Here is a 24,625-nt window from a genome sequence, read left to right as displayed (position 1 = left end):
AAACTGCCATAATTACCTCATCTTTTCACATTTTGTCAGGTAATGTTAACAGCAATGTTTTTGCCAAATTTAACAGTCTGCTTTTTGTCTATGTCCGTAACGGACTGCGTGTAACCATCTCCACCCCAAAAACTTCTGAGCCTCTGAAAGAGCCATTGTCCACAACACACTCCCTACTTAAACTAGAATACAACACCTGAAAAGCAACCACAATATGCTCACCCCTCACTGTCTTTAAGTTCACTAAGCCAATCCAATCGACAGACCTTTACCCCCCTCGAGTCCCCAATTTGTTATGGGCCAGGGTTTAAAAAACCCCAAAGTGTATAATGGAGTTCACCTGACCCACAACGTTTAATAGATTGTGGTATGCGGAGCACACGGCCCCCTCTACAGGTGTGGTACAGCAGAAATGGAAAAGTATTTTTGAAAGCAAAACAATGCTTATTCTATGAACGCAAGTAAACCGTTTTTAAAACAAACAGTGAACACCTAAGCAACCATTAATTCAAATACAACCCCATGACTACAACACTAAGTAACCCTGTAAGCTGTCCTTTTAATATCCAAAAGACTTAACAAACCTTCAAACAGGAGCCCATTAGGTTTACATTCAATACTGAGACCTTTTACAATTCTGGGTTCACCAAATGATCTATAGATAGTCTTTGGATGGCAGAGATCAACAGTACAACCCTTTGTTTTAACTCCAGATGCAGCTCACTGGAAAAACACAGACAGATCAAGCTTTTTCTCAAACTGAAACTAAAAAGCAGAAGAAGAGCTCAGCTCCACCCACACTCTGACATCACTCCAGTAACATGAGCAGCTCCATTTCTTAAAAGTACATTCTTAAACACCCATTTCTTAAAGGTACTCTCACATGACAGGGGTGAGAGTGGTGTGAGGGTGAGAGTGAGGGTGGTGGGGATGAGGGTGGTGTGGGGACTGAGGGTGAGTGTGGTCGGGGTAGGGGTTGTGAGGGTTGGAGTGGGAGTGAGGATGGTGGGGATGAGGGTGGTGTGGGGGTGACGGTTTTGTGGGGGTGAGGGTGGGGGTGACGGTGAGGGTGGTGGGGGTGAGGGTGGTGTGGGGGTGACGGTTTTGGGGGGTAGTGTGGAGGTAAGGGTGGGGGTGACGGTGAGGGTGGTGGGGGTGAGGGTGACAGTTTTAGGGGGGTGGTTTGAAACATGTGTCATGGGGAACCGCAACTCTGCAGGGTCTCACTTCCTTGCTCCACCCCAGCGACCTCCCTTTGCTCTGGGTTGCTGACCACACCCAGGGCCCTCTGTTCTGCCATGGTGAGGGACCGCAAGTTCGGTGGTCCGCTCCAGTCTTCTCCTGCCCCAGGCGGTTGTGTGCGGCCGCCTGCTGGTCATCTGAGGGGTGGGGTGGTGCAAACAGAAAATGACAGTGCTAGATAGTCTGATGCATGCAGCCCAGGGGGTGGGTTCATGGTGGCCACAGTGGCCAGGGCACCCGGCCATGGCGGCTGGTATGGGTACCGGCATGTGGTACAGGGTGGGGGTTCGGCTGCCCTCCGGGTTGTCGGGGGGGGGGTAGGGTTACGGGTGTGTGGGACGCAGGTTACTGCCAGGGCCACAGTGCTGCCTACTCACCCTGGCCGCCCTGAGCAGTCGTGCAGTTTTTTCTGGCACTGTTGGACGGTGTGGATGGTGTTGCCCACGGCGCTCACTGTCTCTGCCACCTGCGCCCAGTTACAGTGAATGGCGGCGGCTGGCAGCCTCCTTCCCAGACCGGGGTACAGTGTCATCTGCCTCTCCTCCACCAAGTCCAGTAGGGTCTCCAGCTCGGCATCCGTGAAGCGTGGGGCCGTGCGTCTTGCTGCCATCTTGTTGGCTGGGATGGTGTGTGTGTGTGGGGAGTGAAGTGCGTATGTGCGGCTGCAGCTTTTCAGCCTCCTGTGTGTCAATCGCGAAACCGGCGAATCCTTGGGCGGGATTCTCCGTTGCCCGACCTCGATATTGGAATCGACGATTGTGAGGAGAATCCCTTCTGACGCTCAAATTGGTGGCGGCACCGGTTTGACGCCGGTTTTCTATTCTCCTCAGCCGCAAAATCGGAGAATCCAGCCTTCATTTGAATATTTGCGTCAAATTCTGCATAAGGAACTGGTAATTCACTCCAAAAATGTGAGAGGGTTCTGCATCGCCCTGCAGAGTTCTCTGAAGTTCAAGTCAGAAATTAATGTGTCTCAAAAGATCATCACTGCACCAATTTCTTAGCTGTTGTCTCATTCCAAAGGAGAATCAGGTAACTTCAGCCAGATCCGTTGTTTTTCTCTCCTTTCCGGGATCATTAATGTCCTTTTACCTGGCCAGATCATTCAGTACTCTGCCATAAAGACAAGGCAAAGTGAGCCATTTATTTTCATTCAACTTGCTAGGTTTCTACTTTAGAGCTAAAGGGTTGCACGAAGATAGCCAGGTGATTACCTACCTTTTTTTTAACCATAGGCCTGAACATCAATCACCAGCCAAATCCTGCACAATACAGATGATATCTTGCCAGTTCTGTGAGGCATAAGCAAAGATTTCTTCAGCTGCCACTCACCCCTGTTGCCACAAGAGGGCTCTAGATTATGCCATACGGCCTGGCCACCTGCTGCACATTTCCAGGCAGGCTTTGCATTGTCTTAATACTAATAATAATAATTACTTATTGTCACAAGTCGGCTTCAATGAAGTTACTGTGAAAAGCCCCGAGTCGCCACATTCAGACGCCTGTTCGGGGAGGCCGGTACGGGAATTGAACCCACGCTGCTGCCTTGTTCTGCATTACAAGCCAGTTGTTTAGCCCGCTGTGCTAAACCAGGCCCTAGAGGTTGTGGCTCCTGTCGTATCCTTTTCCTGCAAAATCCCTGAAATCATCATCCAAATGTTTCTCAGCCAAGAATGGACATTTTCTTGGTCTCTGCTCAGGAACATTCTTATAGGGGCTGGTTTAGCATAGTGGGCTAAATAGCTGGCTTGTAATGCAAAACAAGGCAGCAGCGCGGGTTAAGTTCCTGTATCCACCTCCCCGAACAGGCGCCAGAATATGGCGACTAGGGGCTTTTCACAGTAACTTCATTGAAACCTACTTGTGATAATAAGCGATTATTATGATTATGCACTCCCAGCTTCCCTAAGTGATGTACAACACTGCAATGCACTCCTCAACTAAACTATTCCCCCCCTGCCCCCCCCCCCCTCCCCCCTTCCCCCAACAACCCTCCACCCTGAGCTCCAACCCATTGGGTTGGTGAATATTAGTGGGTGAGGATGGTGTGGTGAGAGTGAATTTACTGGGCTGTCCCTGTTGTTGACAGCCTTACCATTGGATCAGTTTTCTATCTCAGGATCTTTCCCCTCTCCCAAATCCTGTAGAGAAATGCAATGGCCGGGATTCTCCTGCCATTGGCGGGGCGGGCCGTACCGGCGCCAAAGAGTGCATGAACCACTCCGGGGTTGGGTCGCCCGGAAGGTGCGGAATCCTCCACTCTTCCGGGGGCTAGGCTGGTGTTGGAGGGGTTGGCGTCGCGCCAACAGGTGCCGAAGGGCCTCCGCCGGCCGGTGCGAGTTGGCGCATGTGCAGGACCACCAGCGTGTTCTGGTGAATGCGCAGAACCGCTGGCGTGTTTCCTGCGCATGCGCAGGGGGTTTCTTCTCTGTGCCAGCCATCGCAGAGCCTTGTAGAGGCCGGCGCGGAGGGAAAGAGTGCCCCCATGGCACAGGCCTGCTCGCAGATCGGTGGGCCCCGATCGCAGGCCAACCCCCCCGTGGGGAGCCCCCCCGGGGCCGGATCCCCCCGTGCCCCCCTGAGGACTCTGCAAGCCGCCCTCCAAGCCAGGTCCCACCGGTATGGACCTTGTCTCATCCATGCCGGCGGAACTGGCCGAAAACGGGTGGCCGCTCGGTCCATCGGGGCCCGGAGATTCGCCAGGGGGGCCGCTGCCAACGGCCCCTGACCGGCGTGGCGCGATCCCCGCCCCTGCCCAAAAACCGGCGCCGGAGAATTTGGCGGCCGGCGTCGGAGCGGCGGGCAGGATTCACGCCGCACCCCCGCGATTCTCTGACCCGGCGGGGGGGGGGGGGGGGGGGGGGTCGGAGAATTCCGCCCAATGTGTCTGCACCGATTCCCGACTGCTCTGATCACAAATGGGTGTCCAAAGCATGAATGGAAATTCTTTTTGATCTTTGAACGTTGCTATTTGGTTTGCTCAAACCAATTCTTGGTGCCGGATCTCTCTTGTCTCCTTTTATAATCTCAGTTTAATTGGATCTCAGTGTGTCAATTGCCTCCTCTTGTCAGTTTAATGGGCAAATATCTGTTGCTCTTCCTCCTGTAGTCCATTCCCACGAATTCTGAGTAATTCTACACGAGTGTGAAAGGTTTGCAACGTTCAGCCCAAGCCAAGTTTATTTGACAACTACTCGAAAATTCATGTCACTAATGGAATTTTCCTAGTGAAAACATTTCTTCAAAGGGCCTATACGCTTTGCAGGTTTCTTTTGGGACACAATTGTTTTATGCAATTATTCTGCAGTTCATTTCCTTCATTGGTTTATAGCCTTAACCTTTAGAATTCCTTGTGCTTTTTAGCATTTATACATTAAATGCTGTTGGTATCACACTTACCCTTGCTGAATGTGTGCAATCAGTAAACTGAAGGGGGAGCTTGGGAGTTAGGCAGCAGGATTCTCCGTTCCTGAGACTAAGTGTTGATGCCGGGGTAGGATTCATGGGCTGCCATGACATCAAAACTGGCGCTGTAACTGGACCGATTGGGAGACTGTTGAGGGGCTAGCACCTGCGCCAGGTGGAACACGATCGAGAAACGGTGCGGGATTCGCCGGTTTCGCGATTGACACTCAGGAGGCTGACAACCTGTCGCCGCATGTACACACTGCACTCCCCACACGCACCATCCCAGACACCAAGATGGCACAGGTTGCGCTGGAGCACGCCAATTCCGCTGATGGGTTGGCTCGGACTAGAGAACACTTGGGAGGGAGGGACATCCATATGACCCACGGCCCTAAGTTCATAGTGGGCAGTCAGCGGCATGCGCAGCTGCATGGCTGCGGCAATGGTGTTCCATGCCCGTCCACCCCAACCCCACTGTCGATCTCCTGGCCATACCCCGCCATTCCCCCTGGCCCTGGCAGAAGCCCCCCCTGGCCAGTGGCACAACCGTAAGCACACTATGGTGATATTAGACACTTTCTGTACCCACTCTCTCCTTCAGCAGCCACGGTGCCTGTTTCATGATTTTTAAAAGCACAACTGAACCTCGCCATCGGGAATTCTGACCATTGGAGGCTGAGAATCACTGAGCGCCTGCAGAATATCGGGTCAGGTCCACTAATGATATGCCAAAGGCGTTTATTGTACGTGCATTTTGGAACGCATTGCCGCCGCTGTCGAAGCGACAGAACTGCGATTTGGTGTGAAATCGGCGCCTGCTGCGATTCGGGGTTGGAACCGATTCTCCGCCCAATCCCATTTCCCGATTCCGGCATCGGCCGACGGAGAATCCCACCAGGGAGTTTCCATCCACATGTGTACACATCTTTCCATTGTCCTGGCTTCTGTATTGGGAGGTTTCTTGCTACCCAGTCCCACTGGTTCACAACCCCACGTGGCCTAATTTCAATCGGAAGACTATTTATGACCCTGTCTCAGAGGTTAGTTGCTGTTCTCTTTCTTGCTCCTGATAGTTTAGAGCATTCCAGCTCTATACCCTACATCTGTGGCCTTGGACCTGCTCCATCCACATCTGCACAAATATCTGCCTTCCCCGGTGAAGCTGCAACAATTACTCATGTCTTTGTCTGAATGTTGGATTGATAATTGGATGGCCCAGTTCTACCTCTCATTCCTCCTTTAAGGCACTTCCCAAATCTCATCTCCAACTGTCTCACTATGTGGATAGGTGTCCAATTCTGTTGGAGAAAACTCCTGGAAAGCACGTTGAGAGACTTAATTATGTTAAAGGTGCTCGACAAATTCAAGTTGTTGTTGTTCTCCCATCCAGTAATATGAAGATAAGCTGTGCTGTGATTGTAGTTTTGTACATTTATATTTGAACGTCCTCTCCCTGCACTTTCCCCTGATGCTTCAACCCAGCTTACTGGCTGAGAAGCTGTTTTGGCACTGCCACCCTGGGACCATCCCCTCCAATGCAGATGATGGTGCCTCGGGTAGGCAGATTATCTTGCAAAAAAGTTGATCAACAGCTTCTAGGAGTCACATGCGATTCCTCTAGTTCTCTGTCTGTGGGCTCTTTACTTTCTCCAGGGCTTGTACAGTCCCAGTGCCAATGACCTCTCCCGGCCTGGTGAACCCCCCTCTCTAAGCCTTCTTCAAAATAAAAAGCCGAGTGAAAAGTGTGCTGGGTGAAAGCTAAATAGCCTGAGAATCTGACAGTTTCTAAATTCTGCATGAAAGAGATTGATTCAGTGGGTAGCCACTGCGGCTTGCGTATCACAGGGCAAAATGATAAAAGGCTGTTAGAAGTAACACATTAGTAATTACATTTCTTCCTTGTTGGAAAAATCATTATTGTCATCAATATTACTTTTCCAGAAAAATGAAGAAAGCATTTATTCACAATTTATACCCTCAATTACTATTAATAAAAAAAGAATCAGTGGGGAATTGCCTGAGGAGATTACTGGTAACATTTCATTAACTTTTGCTTTTTGGTCCATTTGCTCTCATTCATGTAGATATATACAGACAAGCAATGAAATATCTCGATACATTTATTTAATATATACATCTATATATAAGGCACAATACATACTATATATTAAATAGATTTTTTAGTTATCAGGGCATTGCCTTAAATCAACTATTTATTTCTTAAATTTCATTGGAAAAAACAAAAACATTATGGAAGTGTGCAGCAAGTTAGTCAGCACCTGGAACAGAAAAATGGATTAATATTTGAGATGTGACCACTGCAGCATTAATCTGTCTTCCTATTTATTTTGCACTCCCAGTATTTTCTGTCTTTGATAAAAAAAATCTCCAGCAATTGTGTTTTATTCTTTTCATCTATTATTTTTAAGACAGAGATAGATACATTCTTGATTAATAAGGGGATCAGGGGTTATGGGGAAAAGGCAGGAGAATGGGGATGAGAAAAATATTAACAATTTTTGAATGGCGGAGCATATTTGAGGGGCTGAGTGGCCTAATTTTGCTCCTATATCTTATGGTCTTATAGTGTATCTGGACTGTTTCTGGACCGGGCAGATTCTTAGATTCAGGAGGAGTGTTCGTATTGTAGGGACCCCGGACAAAGGTTCAGCGCAGTAATATGCAAGCCAAGCAAGAGCTTCCGCAGTCTTCCCGTACCAGCCTCCCTGAACAGGCGCCGGAATGTGGCGACTAGGGGCTTTTAACAGTAACATCATTGAAGCCTACTCGTGACAATAAGCGATTTTCATTTCATTTCAGTTACTAAATGGAGCTCTCTGAGCCCTCCGCTGAATTTTGTCAGGGCGGCAGTCTTCCATGGTGTGAGACATTGACTACACAGCTGTAGTCCAGGCTCCCTGAAAGGCCCACTTGTCATAGATTATCATAGAATTTACAGTGCAGAAGGAGGCCATTCGGCCCATCGAGTCTGCACCGGCTCTTGGAAAGAGCACCCTACCCAAGGTCAATACCTCCACTCTATCCCCATAACCCAGTAACCCCACCCAACACTAAGGACAATTTTGGACATTAAGGGCAATTTATCATGGCCAATCCACCTAACTTGTGGCGATTTGCTGCACAAATGTCTTGGCCAGTGCACAAATGGTTGAGGAGTGTCCATGTTGGTGTGGCAGGTTGAAGCCACGTAATGATACCAAATATCATCCGCTTAATCTGGTGTCAAAGGCATAGATAGTAAGAAGGGTTGACAATTAGCAGTTTAATTGTTTCTCCAACTAATTTAACCAAATTTCTATAAAGCTTTATATATTTTAACTAGTTTGTAATGCATCTAGTTCTGTTATTATGTTCTACAATTGATTGTTTTTTTTCAACTTCTTAGCTCGTATTCCATCTTTTCTGTCATCATATATTACCACAAATATTAACTGATTTGTTACGTTGTAGGTGTAACATAAGCATCTTCCTTGTGGTGCACTTGACAAAGGAAGGTTCAGACGTGGAGATAACTTCAACATGTTCATTAAACTATTTACACTTCTATTACTTGAGTTTGACACTCCTGCTAATCCTACTATAGCTACCCAGACTGACTAACCAGCTGCTGCAATCCACGTGGTGGGTGTAATATTGAATCAACCCTGTGTCTCAACTCACTGACTGTCTCCACTGGAAAGAGGCAGATCATATGTGTGGTGTCCTTTATATATGGGTTGGTGTAATGCCCCCCTGTGGTCGTGTCACCTCCTTGTGTATTGTGAATGTCTATTGGTCGTGTCCTATCTACTTGATCTATTGGTTGAGTGTGTGTGTGTGATGTCACTGGTGCTCCCTCTAGTGTCTGGCTAGCCTACATGTATTTATATTGATGCACATCACCACATTAATGTGATCGACAAATGGAGCATGTTGTAAACATTGTTAAAAGGAGCAGCTTGAGTACAAGTTAATCATTTACCTGGACACAAGATGGTGCAGGTAGTTTTCTGATTGTTCTGTCCATCACAGAATGATCCACCATTCTGAGGGCTGGGGTTGGTACAGGTGCGTGTTCTTTTCTGCCATCCTTTACCACAGGTAGTGCTACAGGACGACCACTCTGTCCAAGTAGACCAACCACCATTTACTGTTCAAAAGGGGTAATCAGAAACACTACAAGTAAACACTAATGTAATGGACTAATAATATAACAAACTGAGTTTTTGTATTATTTTGGATCATTACCTGCATAATAATAGAACTAAATGAAAACATGCAATGTTGTTAATTTACAGGAAAATACCATTGATGTGATGTAATAAATAACACTGTGCACTGGCTCTTTGTGAATTTTGACTGACAAAAGTTCAATTAGTTTAGCAGATGCACAGGAAAACCACGTTTTATGCTTCAATAGAAAATAATGTTTTGTTTGAAAGATATGGCAGCATTCACGATAGAAAAAAGCAGTAATCTGTGCACTGTGTACTGAATTAACTTTCTTATCCACCTGAAAGAAATGAAATTGTTAAACCAATTCACCAGTCACATTTCGCCCAACATACATTTTCTAATTTTTGAAGATCTCACCGATATTCATTGTCTCATATCCATTGCAGATGGGTGTGACAAAGATCAGAAAGTTGAAAGTGTAAAAGATAAATTTAAACAATTGCTAAAATGGCCTTTTATTTATATCACACCGCATGATGTCCTTAGAACATCCAGAGTCTTCTCACCCATTGAAACAGCTTTTGAAGTAAAATCATCATTATTATGGAACTATAATGTTATTGGCAAAGGCATTAAGTGTTGAAGATAAATATTTCATACATTTGCAGAATAATGTAAATAATATTTATTAAATTATAGCTTTAGAAACAACTGAAAACAAGCTTTAGAAAATGTACCACAAGGTATTTCCTGTTGGATCAATTGTTGCATATTCTCATATTTTAATTGAATCAGGCATAGTATTATGATAATTTGATGTACCAATCCTTACACTCTTATTGGTGGTGTCTTCAATGTTTTAAGTTATTTTAAACAAATACTGAAATCTTGAAAATATTTTTCTTCGAATGACCTTATCCTTTAATTTAGCCAATAGGTGGGCAGGATAGAGTAGGTCGGTAACAGAATTATGCTACTTTTATTGTTGGGTTATTTTGATATTATTGGCACACTCTGCATTTCTCACTCATATCAAGGCAAGTACAAAATGAGCACCACCTGCTGAAACATTTGACGCTTTAGTTCATTAATATCATATTGACTGCTAAACAGCATTTGAAAAGCTGCTTTCAGGGAGTGAATTAACAGTTTCACAAACACTCAGAGAAAAACATGTTCTATTTGTAAGTAATAAAATACATTATTCCCCAAAGCATGAAGCAATAAAAAAAGAACTGTGAGATAAATAAATACTGACACAGAAGGCCAAGGCGTTTTTATAGTGTTGAAAGGCTTAAATGGGAAATACAAATGAGGTGCACAAAAATCTCATCATTTTTGATTACCAATCAGACATGTGAATGTGAGATTATAAAAATGAATCAACATTATCCTTTTGTTATTTATCCATTCACTTTGTTCATTTAAGCATGCCGCAAAGTTTTCTTATTAAATTTGTTAACCTATGATTCAAGATGAACAAAATTGGTTAATAAAGTAACGTCAGACACCAATAAGGCTCTCCAGGTTTGTTGCTTGGTGAATAGCACTCCCACAGCTGAATCATAAAGTCCAACCGCAGAGGCCAAAATCTCAGCTGACATTCCGTGCTGAGGTGTTGAACCAAGGGCCTCTGAGCTCTTTGCTGGACATGAAACATCCCATGGACATCATTTTATGCTCTCCCTGGTATGCTGGCCAATACACTTATCACTCAACGGGCGCGATCTAACCGAATTGCAAGAATCCTGTGTCGAACGCGTTTAGCTGGTGTTTCCCGGCGCTCACAGTGCCAAGACAGACCATGGTATTGAACTGGATTTTGTTGCAATCCTGGGCCTCAGTGGGGAATGCCCCGCTGAGGCTGCACTTAGTCCATTTCCTGCACTGAGGAGCTCCGCTCGCCAAAACTCCTCAGTGCAGGAGGATTCCGGGAACCTCTACCCCCGACGCAACGTCCGGATCCCCCAAAGCCTAACTCATCTATAGGGGATCCTCAGGCCCCCATAAACACCACCTCACAAGGGCCAGGCACCTCTGCCCCCCACTGCCGGGTATGGGAAAAATGCCAGCCTGGCACCCTAGCTGTGCCCTTGCCAGTGCCACCTGGCACCCCCAGGTGGCACTGCCAGTGTGATGCCATTCCGACTGGTCCCCATTGTGGGGGGTACATGGACTGAACAGCGCTCACCATGGTCTCTGAGGTGAAGCGGTTAGATCCCAAAGCCTCCCTCAGTCGATCAGGCGAGCTGCATATTAGAGTGAGACTAGCTGCCTCACTCGAAAATGCAGATTTGCCAGATTCAGATCCTACCCACAATGAGCGGGATTCAGATCACAACATCCTGTGAGATCCCGTTAGTTCTCGCGAGGGGTAGATCCCGGGTGAAGCCGTTCCCGGCATCTACTAGCCGCACCTTCATTCGCCTGAATGGGACGCAGCGCGGCCGGCAAATCGCACCCAACATCACTAAAACAGATTGTCTGGTCATTATCATCTTGTCATGTACAAATTGCCTGCCACTTACTTACGTGACAGCATTGATTACACTTTACAAGCATTTCATTGGCCGTAAAACACTACGGAATGTCCTGAGGTCATGAACAGTGATTTATAAATTCTTTCTTTTTTTCAACAGTCACTTCAAGTCAATGTTTTGAGTACATTGAAGAATTTGAAATGGACGAGATAGTTTTGCATGCAAATTCGGAATTTGAAATCTCAGACTTGAAAAGTAGATATTTAGTGAGACCCCCCCTCCCCCGAATCCTAACCCTAACCCACACTTTACCGTCTCTCCCATCCCCCATACTGGGCTCAAAACCTCAAACTCTCAGTTTTCTGTCCTTTGGTGTCCTGCAATTATTTTGTTCAAGGCCACAGGCTATATCGCCAGCTCATTATTTTATAAATGGAAGCCCATCCTGAAATGTAAGTTTTCCTGCTGTGGATCAATATGGAATCAGTCTGTTAATCCAGCGTTATCTTTTTTTCAACCATCCTTATGCTTCTAGATCTGATTTTCTTGAAGCATATTCTTTTAAATCTTCCATTGCAGCACTGGATACTGAATACTTCACCCGCTACCTATGTTTATGTATTTTCATTATGTATCCTCGGGAATTTATCGCATGTTCTATGTTTTCATGTATGGGGCAATCTGCCTGGACTGTCCGCAGAACAATACTTTTCACTGTATCTTGGTACATGTGACAATAAATCTAAATCTAATCTAAATCGATGCAATGTAGCTGAACTGTTTTGTAAAATTGCAGTCACATATGTTTGGAAGTGACAATCTGTTTCAGTACCCATTGATGTTGGAGCTTGTGACAGGGTAACTGCTGATAGCAAGTTTTTTGCTAGTATGTGTGAAATTGTGTATAAAAATCTCATGAGGCATAGGCAAAACCACTGTGTTCCGCAAAGCAACTCATCAATACTTTCATGGCCTAGAAAGATTTATAATCCACTGCAATGTGGAAAGATTTTCCGATAAGGTATTCATGAGATCTTCCACATCCACAAGAAATAGGAAGATCTTCTTCCAGCTAAGCCTGAAGCAATTTTAAATCTTTCATGTAGCTTTATCTGCCTTAGTAAAGGCAAACTGACCTGGTGGGCTTATATGGAAAAGGCAATTTTGCCACTCTGCTTTAAGCTCATTCTACCAATTAGCAGGGCGACTTCTGTTTACCAATTCTTTTTCCTGTCTAGTCTCTCGGCAAATCGATTCTTTTTCAGCTTTTTACGTTTTCTAATGTCTCTTTTGACAATGGATGGCTGCTACCAAAATACATTCTCATCGAAACGAAGTCAGGCACAAAAGCACAACAAAAGCAGGACTTTATTTAGTATTCAAATTTTTCCTAGCCTTCCTTTATTTAAAGACAATAATGGCTACTACCCAAGCTGTCATTGCAAAAGGGAGGTATTGAAGGGGTTTGGTAGTGTAGTTCAATGGGATTTTCTTCAGGATCGGTATGCCATTGAGGGTTGTATGGTGGCGCTGAAGAAATAATTTTTCAAGGAAGATGCAGCAGAGATTTTAGATGGGTACTTTGTATTTAACCTCATGATCGATTATTGTTACCAATAATCATGACGTTGATAGTACAGTTGAAGATAGAAAAGTGGAAATGGAAGTATTGGTATGAAATGAGTGATCTCCAAAAGAGTTGACTCTCAGTCCTGATGGTATGCCCCTGAGTATGCTACGAAATGGGGACTAAGGTCTGTGAGTCACTTGCCCTTGGATTTAAAATCTCGTTAGAATATAGGATTGTTCCGATGGGCCCAATCTTTTAAAAGAACAAAGAGAGGGAATTTTAAACCGCAAGAACGAGTGGGTTGTGATGGCAACTTTTATAGTTACAGTTATGCAAGGTTGAAAGTTACGATCTGTTTCAGCGCTTGTTGATGTCAGAGCTTATCAAAGGGGAACTGCTGACAGTAGGTTTCTGCTGGTATAAGTGAACTTGACATGGTGTTCATGAAATCTTCTACATCCGCGATAAGCTTGAAGCATCCCAATCTCAATACTCACACGTACAGCTTTAACAGTCAAGCATTTGGATGCCTATCAATAACCTACTTGTTAAAGTCAGGCTTTGATTATTGTCAGTGGCCTGGTGCAATTAACATCCTTAGAAGTTATTAATGAGAAGTTCCCCTGCTGGGAATGCAATGGTGAGGTTTGGGGAGGATATATAAATTAAGTCTGGCGGCATCTCCCATCTCCTTCCCTCCCACCCCAATCAACTCCCCATAATAAGGGGGATGGGTAAAGCGGCCACTTGCCCGTTTACCCTTCAGCCTATTGAGGCCCTTAAGAGGGCACTTATTGCTCACTTCAGCCCACAATCCACTGCACTACCATATTACGCTGGGCGATGGAAAGCGGGCAAGAATGGGAAGGCTATTTTTCTAACAAGTTGGTGACAAGAAAGAAAGAACTGGGAGATATCCTTTGTGCACAGGGGCACCCCATTTCTCACCCCCCCCACCAAGATTGTGGGCAGAATTCTCAGTTCGAGAGACTATGCGCTGACGCCGGGACTGAATCACAAGTAGACACAAATTGTAGATAGAAATTTGTAGATACAAATGCAACGCCGGTCCCGGAGCAATTCAGGACACGTTACTGGTCTAGCACCGGCGCCATGTGGAACTAGTGCAATTCCAATGCATGCCGGCATGTGAGACGACAAGCAGAAGCTGCATGTGAGCACTCCACTCCCTGCATGGTATGAGCAGTTGCATGGCTGCCTTGCACACTCCAGCAATGGTGGTCCATGCCTGGACATCCAAACCACATGGCCCAGCTCTTGGTCACCCCCTGTCCCAAGCAGAAGGCCTCCAGGCAGTGGCACAACTGCCAGTGCTCTATAGTGATGTTGGACACTTTTCATACCCCTCTCTCTCCCTCAGTAACCATGGTGCCTGTTACCAGATTTTAAATATCACAAGTGAACCTCGACATTGGTGATTCCTTCTGGCGGAGGTGGAGCATTGCAAGAGGCCTGGAGAATGCCGGGTTGGGCCTGTTAACGATATGTCAATGGCCTTTACTGTAATATTTTCATGCCCATGCAGGCGTGCGGCATGAAACGCATTCACACCACTGTCGAGGCATCGGAGCATGGCATTCCATTGGGCGCCCGGTGCCGGTCTCGAATTTTGGCCCACGTGCGATTCTCTGCCCGATCGCGTTTCGCGATTCCGGTGTCACTGGACGGAGATTCCCACCATGCACCTTTCCAATATACCTTTCCTATCTGGCTTCCAAAATCTGTGCCCCCACCCGCCACCTCCTCCCTAGGGTGCTGAATCCCACCCCACCTTAAAAGCCCGGGACTTACCTGGGATTGGTCACCACGATCTTCTTCCTGGGGCCTCCTTGCGGACTCAGTAGGGTCCATTGTTCTGTTCCAGTGCTGTTGGGTCTGCAAAATCAGCTGGCCAATCATAAACTCTAGCAATTCAAGAAGGTGGGTCACTACCGTCTTTTCACGGGCAATTAGAGACAGGCAATAAACGCTGGCCTAGCCAGGGTTGCCCATATCCTGTAAACACATTTACAAAAAGCACTCAATGGCAGGACTTCTTCCCATTGAAGGTCGGCAGTGCCACTCTCAACTTGTTAAGGCTGCCCCCAACTTGCTATCGCTACAAGGCAGCATTATGCAAAGTTGGTTGGCTTGAGATCGACTTTCCTTCCTTTGTGGTGCAGATAGTGGAAGAGGTGGGGGGTGGTGGTTGAGCAGTGCACTTCCCAGTCCTCTACCCCCACCTCCATGAAAAATCCAGTTTGTCGTGTTTCTAAATGAACTTAGCTTTAAAGTTAACATCTGTCGCCTGGCTTTCCTGGGGCTCAGGAAAATGAAATGGAGTTGACCGTGAGGGTGAGCAGCAGTGCCGGTGGATATTTGAATTTGTGATTGCTCCAACTGAATAAAAGTTCTCAACTCCCTTTGGCAGAGGTTTCCTGTGTGCAAACAACTTTTTTGGCTTTTAAACTGACAACATCAGCATGGGAGGTGTGATGGGTACACAGCCGAACAGGGAGACCATCCACATCAGCAATGACGTGCTGTGCTGGCAGCAGGACAGAAGCTCTGATTTCTTGGGCTCTCAGAAGAACAGGCTGAGGTTGTGATGATAAGTGATGGTAAACATCTACAACTTCTTAGAAGAAGACTTGCTCTCTGCTGGACCTGACAGAAGGTCACCATTGCTCTCAATCCTGTTTTTGCTTCTTGTTCCTTCTAGGCACGATCGGAGCCATATGAAGGATCTCACAGTCCACCGATGTTAAATGCAGGAGGCAGGTGCCAGTTGGGCATTATGTAAACTTCCCCTGTGAAGGCAATAGCCAGGTTTAACAGGTACTGGATTTGCTCCTCTGATTGGATTCCTACAAGCATAGGGTGACATCTATTGCAAACACATTGCAGTCCAAGTGCCACCACTACAACCAGGCATTGTTATGGGGGGCATGGTAGCACAGTGATTAGCACAGTTGCTTCATAGCTCAAGGGTCCCTGGTTTGTTTCCCGGCTTGGGTCACTGGCTGTGCAGCCTGCATGTTCTCCCCGTGTCTGCGTGCTGCGTGGGCTTCCTCCGGGTGCTGCAGTTTCCTCCCACAGTCCAAAGATGTGCAGGTTAGGTGGATAGGCCATGCTAAATTGCCCTTAGGTTAGGTGGGGTTACTGGGATGGGGTGAAGGTGAGGGCTTAAGTAGGGTGCTCTTTCCAAGAGCAGGTGCAGCCTCGATAGGCCAAATGGCCTCCATCTGCACTGTAAATTCTATGATTCTATGATTTTAACTGCAAGCTGTTGTGAAGCTGAGGTTCATGCTGACGTGTGCCAGATTTCCTGTGATGATATATTCAGACTACAGCACCTCAACATTCCAGAACTTTCCCTTCCAGGACATAGAATTTAAGGGTTGGTTTGTAGGAGATAAAGGATACCCCCACTGCAAACGTGGCTCATAACTCCTATGAAGAATCCCACCAATTAGCTAAAGGAGCACTATAATGAGGCCTACATGTCCACTTGGCTTCTAATATCTGCTACAGATGTATGAATAGGTCGCAAGCTGTCCTTCATTACTTGGTATTGAGGTTATCTAGGATCGCGTGCTGCACTACACAGCAGAGAGGACTGCAGGTTAACAAGAACATTGGGCCTTATCTGAAGATAAGGAGAAATTAGAGGGGGAGAAGAAAAATCAGAACGGCCACTCATATCGCTGCCGGTGACTAGTTTGGTGGAGGTCATATTAAGGCCACCAATATGATACATATCATCCTGTTTCAGTTGTCAGGCATCATTTCTATATCCATGGTCATAGATCATAGAATTTACAATACATCGAGTCTGTACCGGCTCTTGGAAAGAGCATCCTACCCAAGCCCACGCCTCCACCCTATCCCCATAACCCAGTAACCCCACCCAACACTAAGTGCAATTTTGGACACTCAGGGCAATTTATCATGGCCAATCCACCTAACCTGCACATCTTTGGACTGTGGGAGATAACCGGAGCACCCGGAGGAAACCCACGCACACACGGGGAGAACGTACAGACTCCGCACAGACAGTGACCCAAGCCGCGAATCGAACCTGGGACCCTGGAGCTGGGAAGCAATTGTGATAACTACTATGCTACTGTGCTGCCCTCGACTTACATGGACTCATTTGAGAGCTACGCTTAATTTTCCATGAAGGCAGTCACTCTCTCCATGGCAACAATCTCACGCTTCCCTGTTCCACTCATTCACGAGTGACTGAGTTGGAGTCCTCCACTGCACATTTAGCATCCTCACTCATTGATGACCTCTGAGTTCAGTACCTCTATCCAAATGAACACCAAAGCTTGCAGTCAATTGCACTCCAAATGGGGACTCTCTACATATGTCCCTACAATCAGTGCTGGTCAGGCCCAATTGTAAGGTGTGAATCACCAGGTTAAAACACAACCGTCTAAGTGACCAGACCGGAGTACAAGTATTTGCACGGTGCATGGCTCTATATAACAGTGCTGTCTCAGAAGAAATTGGGTCCTCTGAGTCATTGTCTATATATATTGCCAGTTACTCATATTCAATTTATAATGTTCCTGGAAGAGAAATGGTACGACTTAGTCATGGCATTGCTGCAATCTTAGCAATCACCTTCACTTCTCACTGGCGCCACGCTCCCAGGTACCCTGTGACCCACTTACTTCTCTCAAAGGATTCATCAGAGATCCCTGGTGAAGGCCAGAATGTTCACCGACTGAGGCCACCACTCCCAGTGGCAGTGCCGGTACTGGAGAGCTGCCAGTTACTGACTGGCCAACAGCCCTGAGGATTTCTGACCTGCCTGGGGTTTATATCACTGTGGGATCCATTGTCACCTAGATGCGTGATTTGAAATGGTGTTGGACCTCCCAAAAATGTTTGATGTAAGGTTTCCACCGGTATTACAGCCATTTGGGGGGAAGCAGTCAGTACAGGGATCCCCTGAGGTCATTCCCCTTCGTAACAAGTATACCGCTTTGGATACTATTGGGGCGGGGGGACTTACCGGGGTAAGCCATGGGGTACAGGTCTCTGGCACAGAGTCAGTCCCTGTTGCTCAGAAGGGAACGGGGGAGAGGAGTAGAGCATTAGTCATTGGAGACTCCATAGTTAGGGGGATAGATAGGAGATTCTGTGGGAACGAGAGAGACTCGCAGTTGGTGTGTTGCCTCCCAGGTGTCAGGGTGAGTGATGTCTCGGATCATGTATTTGGGATCCTTAAGGGGGAGGGGGAGCAGCCTAAGTCGTGGTCCACATAGGTACCAATGACATAGGTAGAAAAGGGATAGGGATGTAAGGCAGGATTTCAGGGAGCTAGGGTGGAAACTTAGATCTAGGACAAATAGAGTTATTATCTCTGGGTTGTTACCCATGCCACGTGATAGCGAGATGAGGAATAGGGAGAGAGAGGAATTGAACACGTGGCTACAGGGATGGTGCAGGAGGGTTTCAGATTTCGGGTTAATTGGGGCTCATTCTGGGGTTGGTGGGACCTCTACAAACGGGATGGTCCACACCTGGACCAGAGGGGTACCAATATCCTGGGGGGGAAATTTGCTAATGCTCTTCGGGAGGGTTTAAACTAGTTCAGCAGGGGCTTGGCAACCTGAATTGTAGCTTCAGTATACAGGAGGTTGAGAGTAGTGAGGTCATGAGTAAGGTTTCAAAGTTGCAGGAGTGTACCAGCAGGCAGGAAGTTGGTTTAAAGTGGTGTGTCTTCTTCAATGCCAGGAGCATCCAGAATAAGGTGGGTGAACTTGTGGCATGGGTTGGTACCTGGGACTTCGATGTTGTGGCCATTTCGGAGACATGGATAGAGCAGGGACAGGAATGATTGTTGCAGGTGCCGGGGTTTAGATATTTCAATAAGCTCAGGGAAGGTGGTAAAAGAGTGGGAGGGGTGGCATTGTTAGTCAAGGACAGTATTACGGTGGCAGAAAGGACGTTTGATGAGGACTCGTCTACTGAGGTAGTATGGGCTGAGGTTAGAAACAGGAAAGGAGAGGTCACCCTGTTAGGGGTTTTCTATAGGTCTCCAAAAGTTCCAGGAGCGAAAGCAACAGGGTAGTTGTTATGGGGGACTTTAACTGTCCAAATATTGACTGGAAACGCTATATTTCGAGTACTTTAGATGGGTCCATTTTTATCCAATGTGTGCAGGAGGGTTTCTTGACACAGTATGTAGGTAGGCCAACGAGAGGCGAGGCCATCTTGGATTTGGTACTGGGTAATGAACCAGGGCAGGTGTTGGATTTGGAGGTAGGTGAGCACTTTGGTGGTAGTGCCCACAATTCAATTACGTTTACTTTAGTGATGGAAATGGATAGGTATATACCGCAGGGCAAGAGTTATATCTGGGGGAAAGGCAATTATTATGCGATGAGGCAAGACTTAGGATGCATCGGATGGAGAGGAAAATTGCAGGGATGGGCACAATGGAAATGTGGAGCATGTTCAAGGAACAGCTACTGCGTGTCCTTGATAAGTATGTACCTGTCAGGCAAGGAGGAAGTGGTCGAGCAATGGAACCGTGGTTTACTAAAGCAGTCGAAACACTTGTCAAGAGGAAGAAGGAGGCTTATGTAAAGATGAGACATGAAGGTTCAGTTAGGGCGCTCGAGAGTTACAAGTTAGCTAGGAAGGACCTAAAGAGAGAGCTAAGAAGAGCCAGGAGGGGTCATGAGAGGTCTTTGGCAGGTAGGATCAAGGATAACCCTAAAGCGTTCTATAGATATGTCAGGAATAAAAGAATGACTAGGGTAAGAGTAGGGCCAGTCAAGGACAGTAGTGGGAAGTTGTGCGTGGAGTCCGAGGAGATAGGAGAGGTGCGAAATGAATATTATTCGTCAGTATTCACACAGGAAAAAGACAATGTTGTCAAGGAGAATACTGAGATTCAGGCTACTAGACAATAAGGGCCTGAGGTTCATAAGGAGGAGGTGTTAGCATTTCTGGAAAGTGTGAAAATAGATAAGTCCCCTGGACCGGATGGGATTTATCCTAGGATTCTCTGGGAAGCTAGGGAGGAGATTGCTGAGCCTTTGGCTCTGATCTTTAAGTCATCTTTGTCTACAGGAATAGTGCCAGAAGACTGGAGGATAGCAAATGTTGTCCCCTTGTTCAAGAAGGGGAGTAGAGACAACCCCGGTAACTATAGACCAGTGAGCCTTACTTCTGTTGTGTGCAAAATCTTGGAAAGGTTTATAACAGATAGGATGTATAATCATCTGGAAAGGAATAATTTGATGAGAGATAGTCAACACGGTTTTGTGAAGGGTAGGTCGTGCCTCACAAACCTTATTGAGTTCTTTGAGAAGGTGACCAAACAGGTGGATGAGGGTAAAGCAGTTGATGTGGTGTATATGGATTTGAGTAAAACATTTGATAAGGTTCCGCACGGTAGGCTACTGCAGAAAATACGGAGGCATGGGATTCAGGGTGATTTAGCAGTTTGGATCAGAAATTGGCTAGCGGGAAGAAGACAAAGGGTGGTGGTTGATGGGAAATGTTCAGACTGGAGTCCAGTTACTAGTGGTGTACCACAAGGATCTGTTTGGGTCACTGCTGTTTGTCATTTTTATAAATGACCTGGAGGAAGGCGTAGAAGGATGGGTGAGTAAATTTGCAGATGACACTAAAGTCGGTGGAGTTCTGGACAGTGCGGAAGGATGTTACAAGTTACAGAGAGGCATGGATAAGCTGCAGCGCTGGGCTGAGAGGTGGCAAATGAAGTTTAATGCAGAAAAGTATGAGGTGATTCATTTTGGCAGGAATAACAGGAAGACAGAGTACTGGGCTAATGGTAAGATTCTTGGCAGTGTGGATGAGCAGAGAGATCTCGGTGTCCATGTACATAGAGTTGACACCCAGGTTGAGAGGGTTGTTAAGAAGGCATACTGTGTGTTAGCTTTTATTGGTAGAGGGATTGAGTTTCGGAGCCATGAGGTCATGTTGCAGCTGTACAAAACTCTGGTGCGGCAGCATATGGAGTATTGCATGCAACTCTGGTCGCTGCATTATCGGAAGGATGTGGAAGCATTGGAAAGGGTGCAGAGGAGATTTACCAGAATGTTGCCTGGTATGGAGGGAAGATCTTATGAGGGAAGACTGAGGGACTTAAGGCTGCTTTCGTTAGAGAGAAGAAGGTTAAGAGGTGACTTAATTGAGGCATACAAGATGATCAGAGGATTAGATAGGGTGACAGTGAGAGCCTTTTTCCTCAGATGGTGATGTCCAGCACGAGGGGACATAGCTTTAAATTGAGGGGAGATAGATATAAGACAGATGTCAGAGGTAGGTTCTTTACTCAGAGAGTAGTAAGGGTGTGGAATGCCCTGCCTGCAACAGTAGTGGACTCGCCAACACTAAGGCATTCAAATGGTCATTAGATAGACATATGAACGATAAGGAAATAGTGTAGATGGGCTTTAGAGAGGTTTCACAGGTCGGCGCAACATCTAGGGCCGAAGGGCCTGTACTGCGCTGTAATATTCTATGTTCTATTTCCTATTATACATGAAGCCTGCCTTGACTATCAAATGCCACCCATGTCTCATCCAAATGGTTGAATGATTTTTGCAACTAAGTTGACAATGACTTCAAAAAGCCTTTAATAAAGTGGCAAAAAATATAAAAGGTTGAGTCCTAAGGGATTCGAGGGCATATTTTGAGTTGGATAAAGAATTGTTTGCATTCTTATAGACCGACGATTGTTGTTAATGTTAGTGAGGAAACCTGTTATTAGACAAGTTCCACAGAGGTCAGTATTAAGGCTGTTCCCCTTCAGCATTTATTTTAATAATTAGGATGAATTCATATTCGTTGATATATTTGCAGATAATATAGAGATCTGGGCTGCAATCAGGATCCTAGATGAGAGAACGGGATTATCGGCAGACCTAGATGGGATGAGGAAATGCCACTTAAGTATAAATAAATAGGACTGAATTCTCCGCCATCGGGATTCTCCGATTTGCCGGCAGCCCGGGGCTCTCCCGACGGCGTGGGGCTGGCCCACAATGGGAAACTCCATTAACCAGCCGGTAAAACGGAGTGTCCCGACGACGTGATGCACCAGAATAGGATAATAGATAATAGAATTTAAGGTGCAGAACAAGGCCATTCGGCCCATCGAGTCTACACCAGCCCTTGGAAAGAGTGGCAGGACAGAGAGTCCTGCCCATATGATTTCATGCAACACCCTTCATATGTTGCGGATTCAATGTTGTTAAACAGAAGAAAGAGCTATTCCGAATGCAGGAAATACTTGGGAATGCCATTATCTGCACATTCACCCCCAAGTTACTCATCATCCTGGTTTGGAACTATATCATGTTCCTTCACCGTCATGGATCAAAATCCTAGAACTCTATCCCAACAGCACTGTGCGTGTGCCTGCGCCACATGGAATGCAGGGTTCAAGAAGGTGGCTCACTACTATGTTCTGAAGGAAAATTAGGGGAGGACAATAAATGCTGGCCTTCACAGCAGTGCTTATACCCTACGAATCACAGTAGGGCAGCACGGTAGCAAGGGCAGCACGGTAGCACAGTGGTTAGCACTGTTGCTTTACAGCTCCAGTGTCCCAGGTTCGATTCCCAGCTTGGGTGACTGTCTGTGCGGAGCCTGCACACTCTCCCCGTGTGTGCGTGGGTTTCCTCCGGGTGCTCGGGTTTCCTCCCACATTCCAAAGATGTGCAGGTTAGGTGGATTGGCCGTGCTAAATTGCCCTTAGTGTCAAAAAAGGTTCGGTGGGATTACTGCGTTACAGGGATAGGGTGGAGGTGTGGGGTTTTCTTTTCAAGGGTCGGTGCAGACTCGATGGGCCAAATGGCCTCCATCTGCACTGTAAATTCTATGTCCATGTCTATGAATGAAGTGAAGAAAAGTCGATGCTGTGTCCATGGACTTCCAAAAAGACATTTGATAAAGTACCACAGTTCCCCATGTCTGGAAAGTGGAAGCCTGTGGGGTAAGAAGAGTATACAAAACAGTTGTACTGCATGGCTGTTTATCAGACTGGAGGTGGGGAGGAGGCTAATTAATGGATTCCCAAGGAACCTAGGGCCGCTGTTGTGTTGACACACACAAATGTCTTAGATTTATGGGTAGAGGCTACAGTTTCAAAATTTGCAGGTGATGTGAATCTTGGAATTTCAGTGAACACTGAGGGAGATAGTAAACCACAGGGGTAAAAGGTAGGCAGGCTGGTGGGAACGATGGGCATATGGCAGATGAAATTCAATGCAGAACAGAGGGCACTGGGTGTGGTCGGTGGGCCGGGAGAGAGGGCGGTCGCGGAGACCGAGGTTGGCATCGGGTGAGGAAGTGAGGCCCCGCTGTGTTGTGGTTCCCCATGGCAAGTGTGTCACCCCCCCCCCCCCCCCACCACCCACACATCTCCCCGCATGCCCCCTCTCCACCATCACCATCACATCATCCCCCAACACCCCTCCACACCCCCCCCACCATCCCCTATCCTCCCCAGCCGGCGATGCAATCATGCATCTTGTCTTGTGTCTTGCAGATGCTCCTGGCAAAGGCATTGGCCTTTCTGGTGTCTACTGCCCCCACCCCAACCGGAACCACATGTGGAGAGCAGCGAGGATGAGGATACGGACAGTGACAGGACCTCTCGACCCCGATTTTGTGACTCCCCGGCGCTCTAGTCCGGGTAAGACACCAACTTCCTATCACAGCTGTCTCCAACCCCCTCTACCATCCCGGAGACAATCATGTCGGTTGGGCACTTTAGCGAGGAGGTTCCTGGTGCCCACCACATATGTGCTGCAAATCCCGCACCCGTGGTGCACCAGGAAGAGTTCAGGAACCGTCGAGTGTGCCAGAATGAAGGCATCAGGCTCAGATGTGCATCTCATAGTCACCCAACAGCTGCACGTTCATCGAGTGGAACACCTTTCAATTTGTGAAGACCGATCTGTCATCTGCAGATGCACCGAGGGGGACATGCATCCCGTCGATTACCCCCTGGACTTGGGTCATCTCAGCGATGGCGGCAAACCCAGCTGCCCAGGCATTCTGGTGGGCTTGGTCCACATTTAAATTGATGTATTGTGATGACCAGGCATATAGGGCCTCTGTGATGGTGCAGATGCACCTGTGCACAGAGTTCTGAGATTCGGACAGGTCCCCACACGGGGAGTCACAAAGTCGGTAAGGTCCAGGGTGACCACAACCTTGATGGCCAATGGGATCGGGTGTCCTCCCCCATTCCGCTGTCATTGTCAAGTGCACCATGATCTGGCAAATATAGAAATATATGTCCCATCCCCCACCCCCGCATTCCTGGTCCTGTCAGTGCCTTACTCTAGGGCCAACTGTGGGCGTTGCCCTTGGGTGGGCCGCATGATGCCCGGCGGGCATTTGCCGGCTGGTGGGTAGGGGGTGATATGGCGGAGGGCGGGGTGGGGTTGTGGTGGGGTGGAGAATGGGCGATGAGGTGCAGGGGGTGGTGGGGTGGGGGCACCCATATGGCCAGTGTCACTCATATGGCCAGTGGCAGGACAGGTTCACAAAACAGCTAATAAAGCATATTGGATCCTAAGCTTTATAAATAGGGGTGGAGAGTACAAAAGCCAGGAGGTTATGACAAACCTATCTGAAATATTATTGTGACACCAGATGGAGTATTTTGTGTGAAAGCTTTTGTTAGGATACAAAAGTTATTTACCAGAGATGGTTCCAGGGATGATTCATTTACATGGATAGA

The 24,625-nt window shown here is 47.0% G+C and overlaps 1 protein-coding gene across 1 annotated transcript in view; it reads right to left on the bottom strand.

Annotated features, from left to right (window-relative positions):
- Positions 1 to 24,625, bottom strand: part of unc5a (unc-5 netrin receptor A) — a 900,708-nt gene that overhangs the window by 236,630 nt on the left and 639,453 nt on the right. Inside the window, exon 6 of the mRNA XM_072512209.1 lies at positions 8,633 to 8,800. Coding sequence (XP_072368310.1) covers positions 8,633 to 8,800 — 168 coding nt within the window. The remainder of the gene's footprint in view (positions 1 to 8,632; positions 8,801 to 24,625) is intronic.

The sequence above is a fragment of the Scyliorhinus torazame genome, chromosome 7, assembly GCF_047496885.1.
Source record: "Scyliorhinus torazame isolate Kashiwa2021f chromosome 7, sScyTor2.1, whole genome shotgun sequence".
In the NCBI taxonomy this organism is placed as follows: Eukaryota; Metazoa; Chordata; class Chondrichthyes; order Carcharhiniformes; family Scyliorhinidae; genus Scyliorhinus; species Scyliorhinus torazame.
The sequence above is the reverse complement of the archived record's forward strand: the minus strand, read 5'-3'. Positions and strand labels throughout refer to the sequence as shown.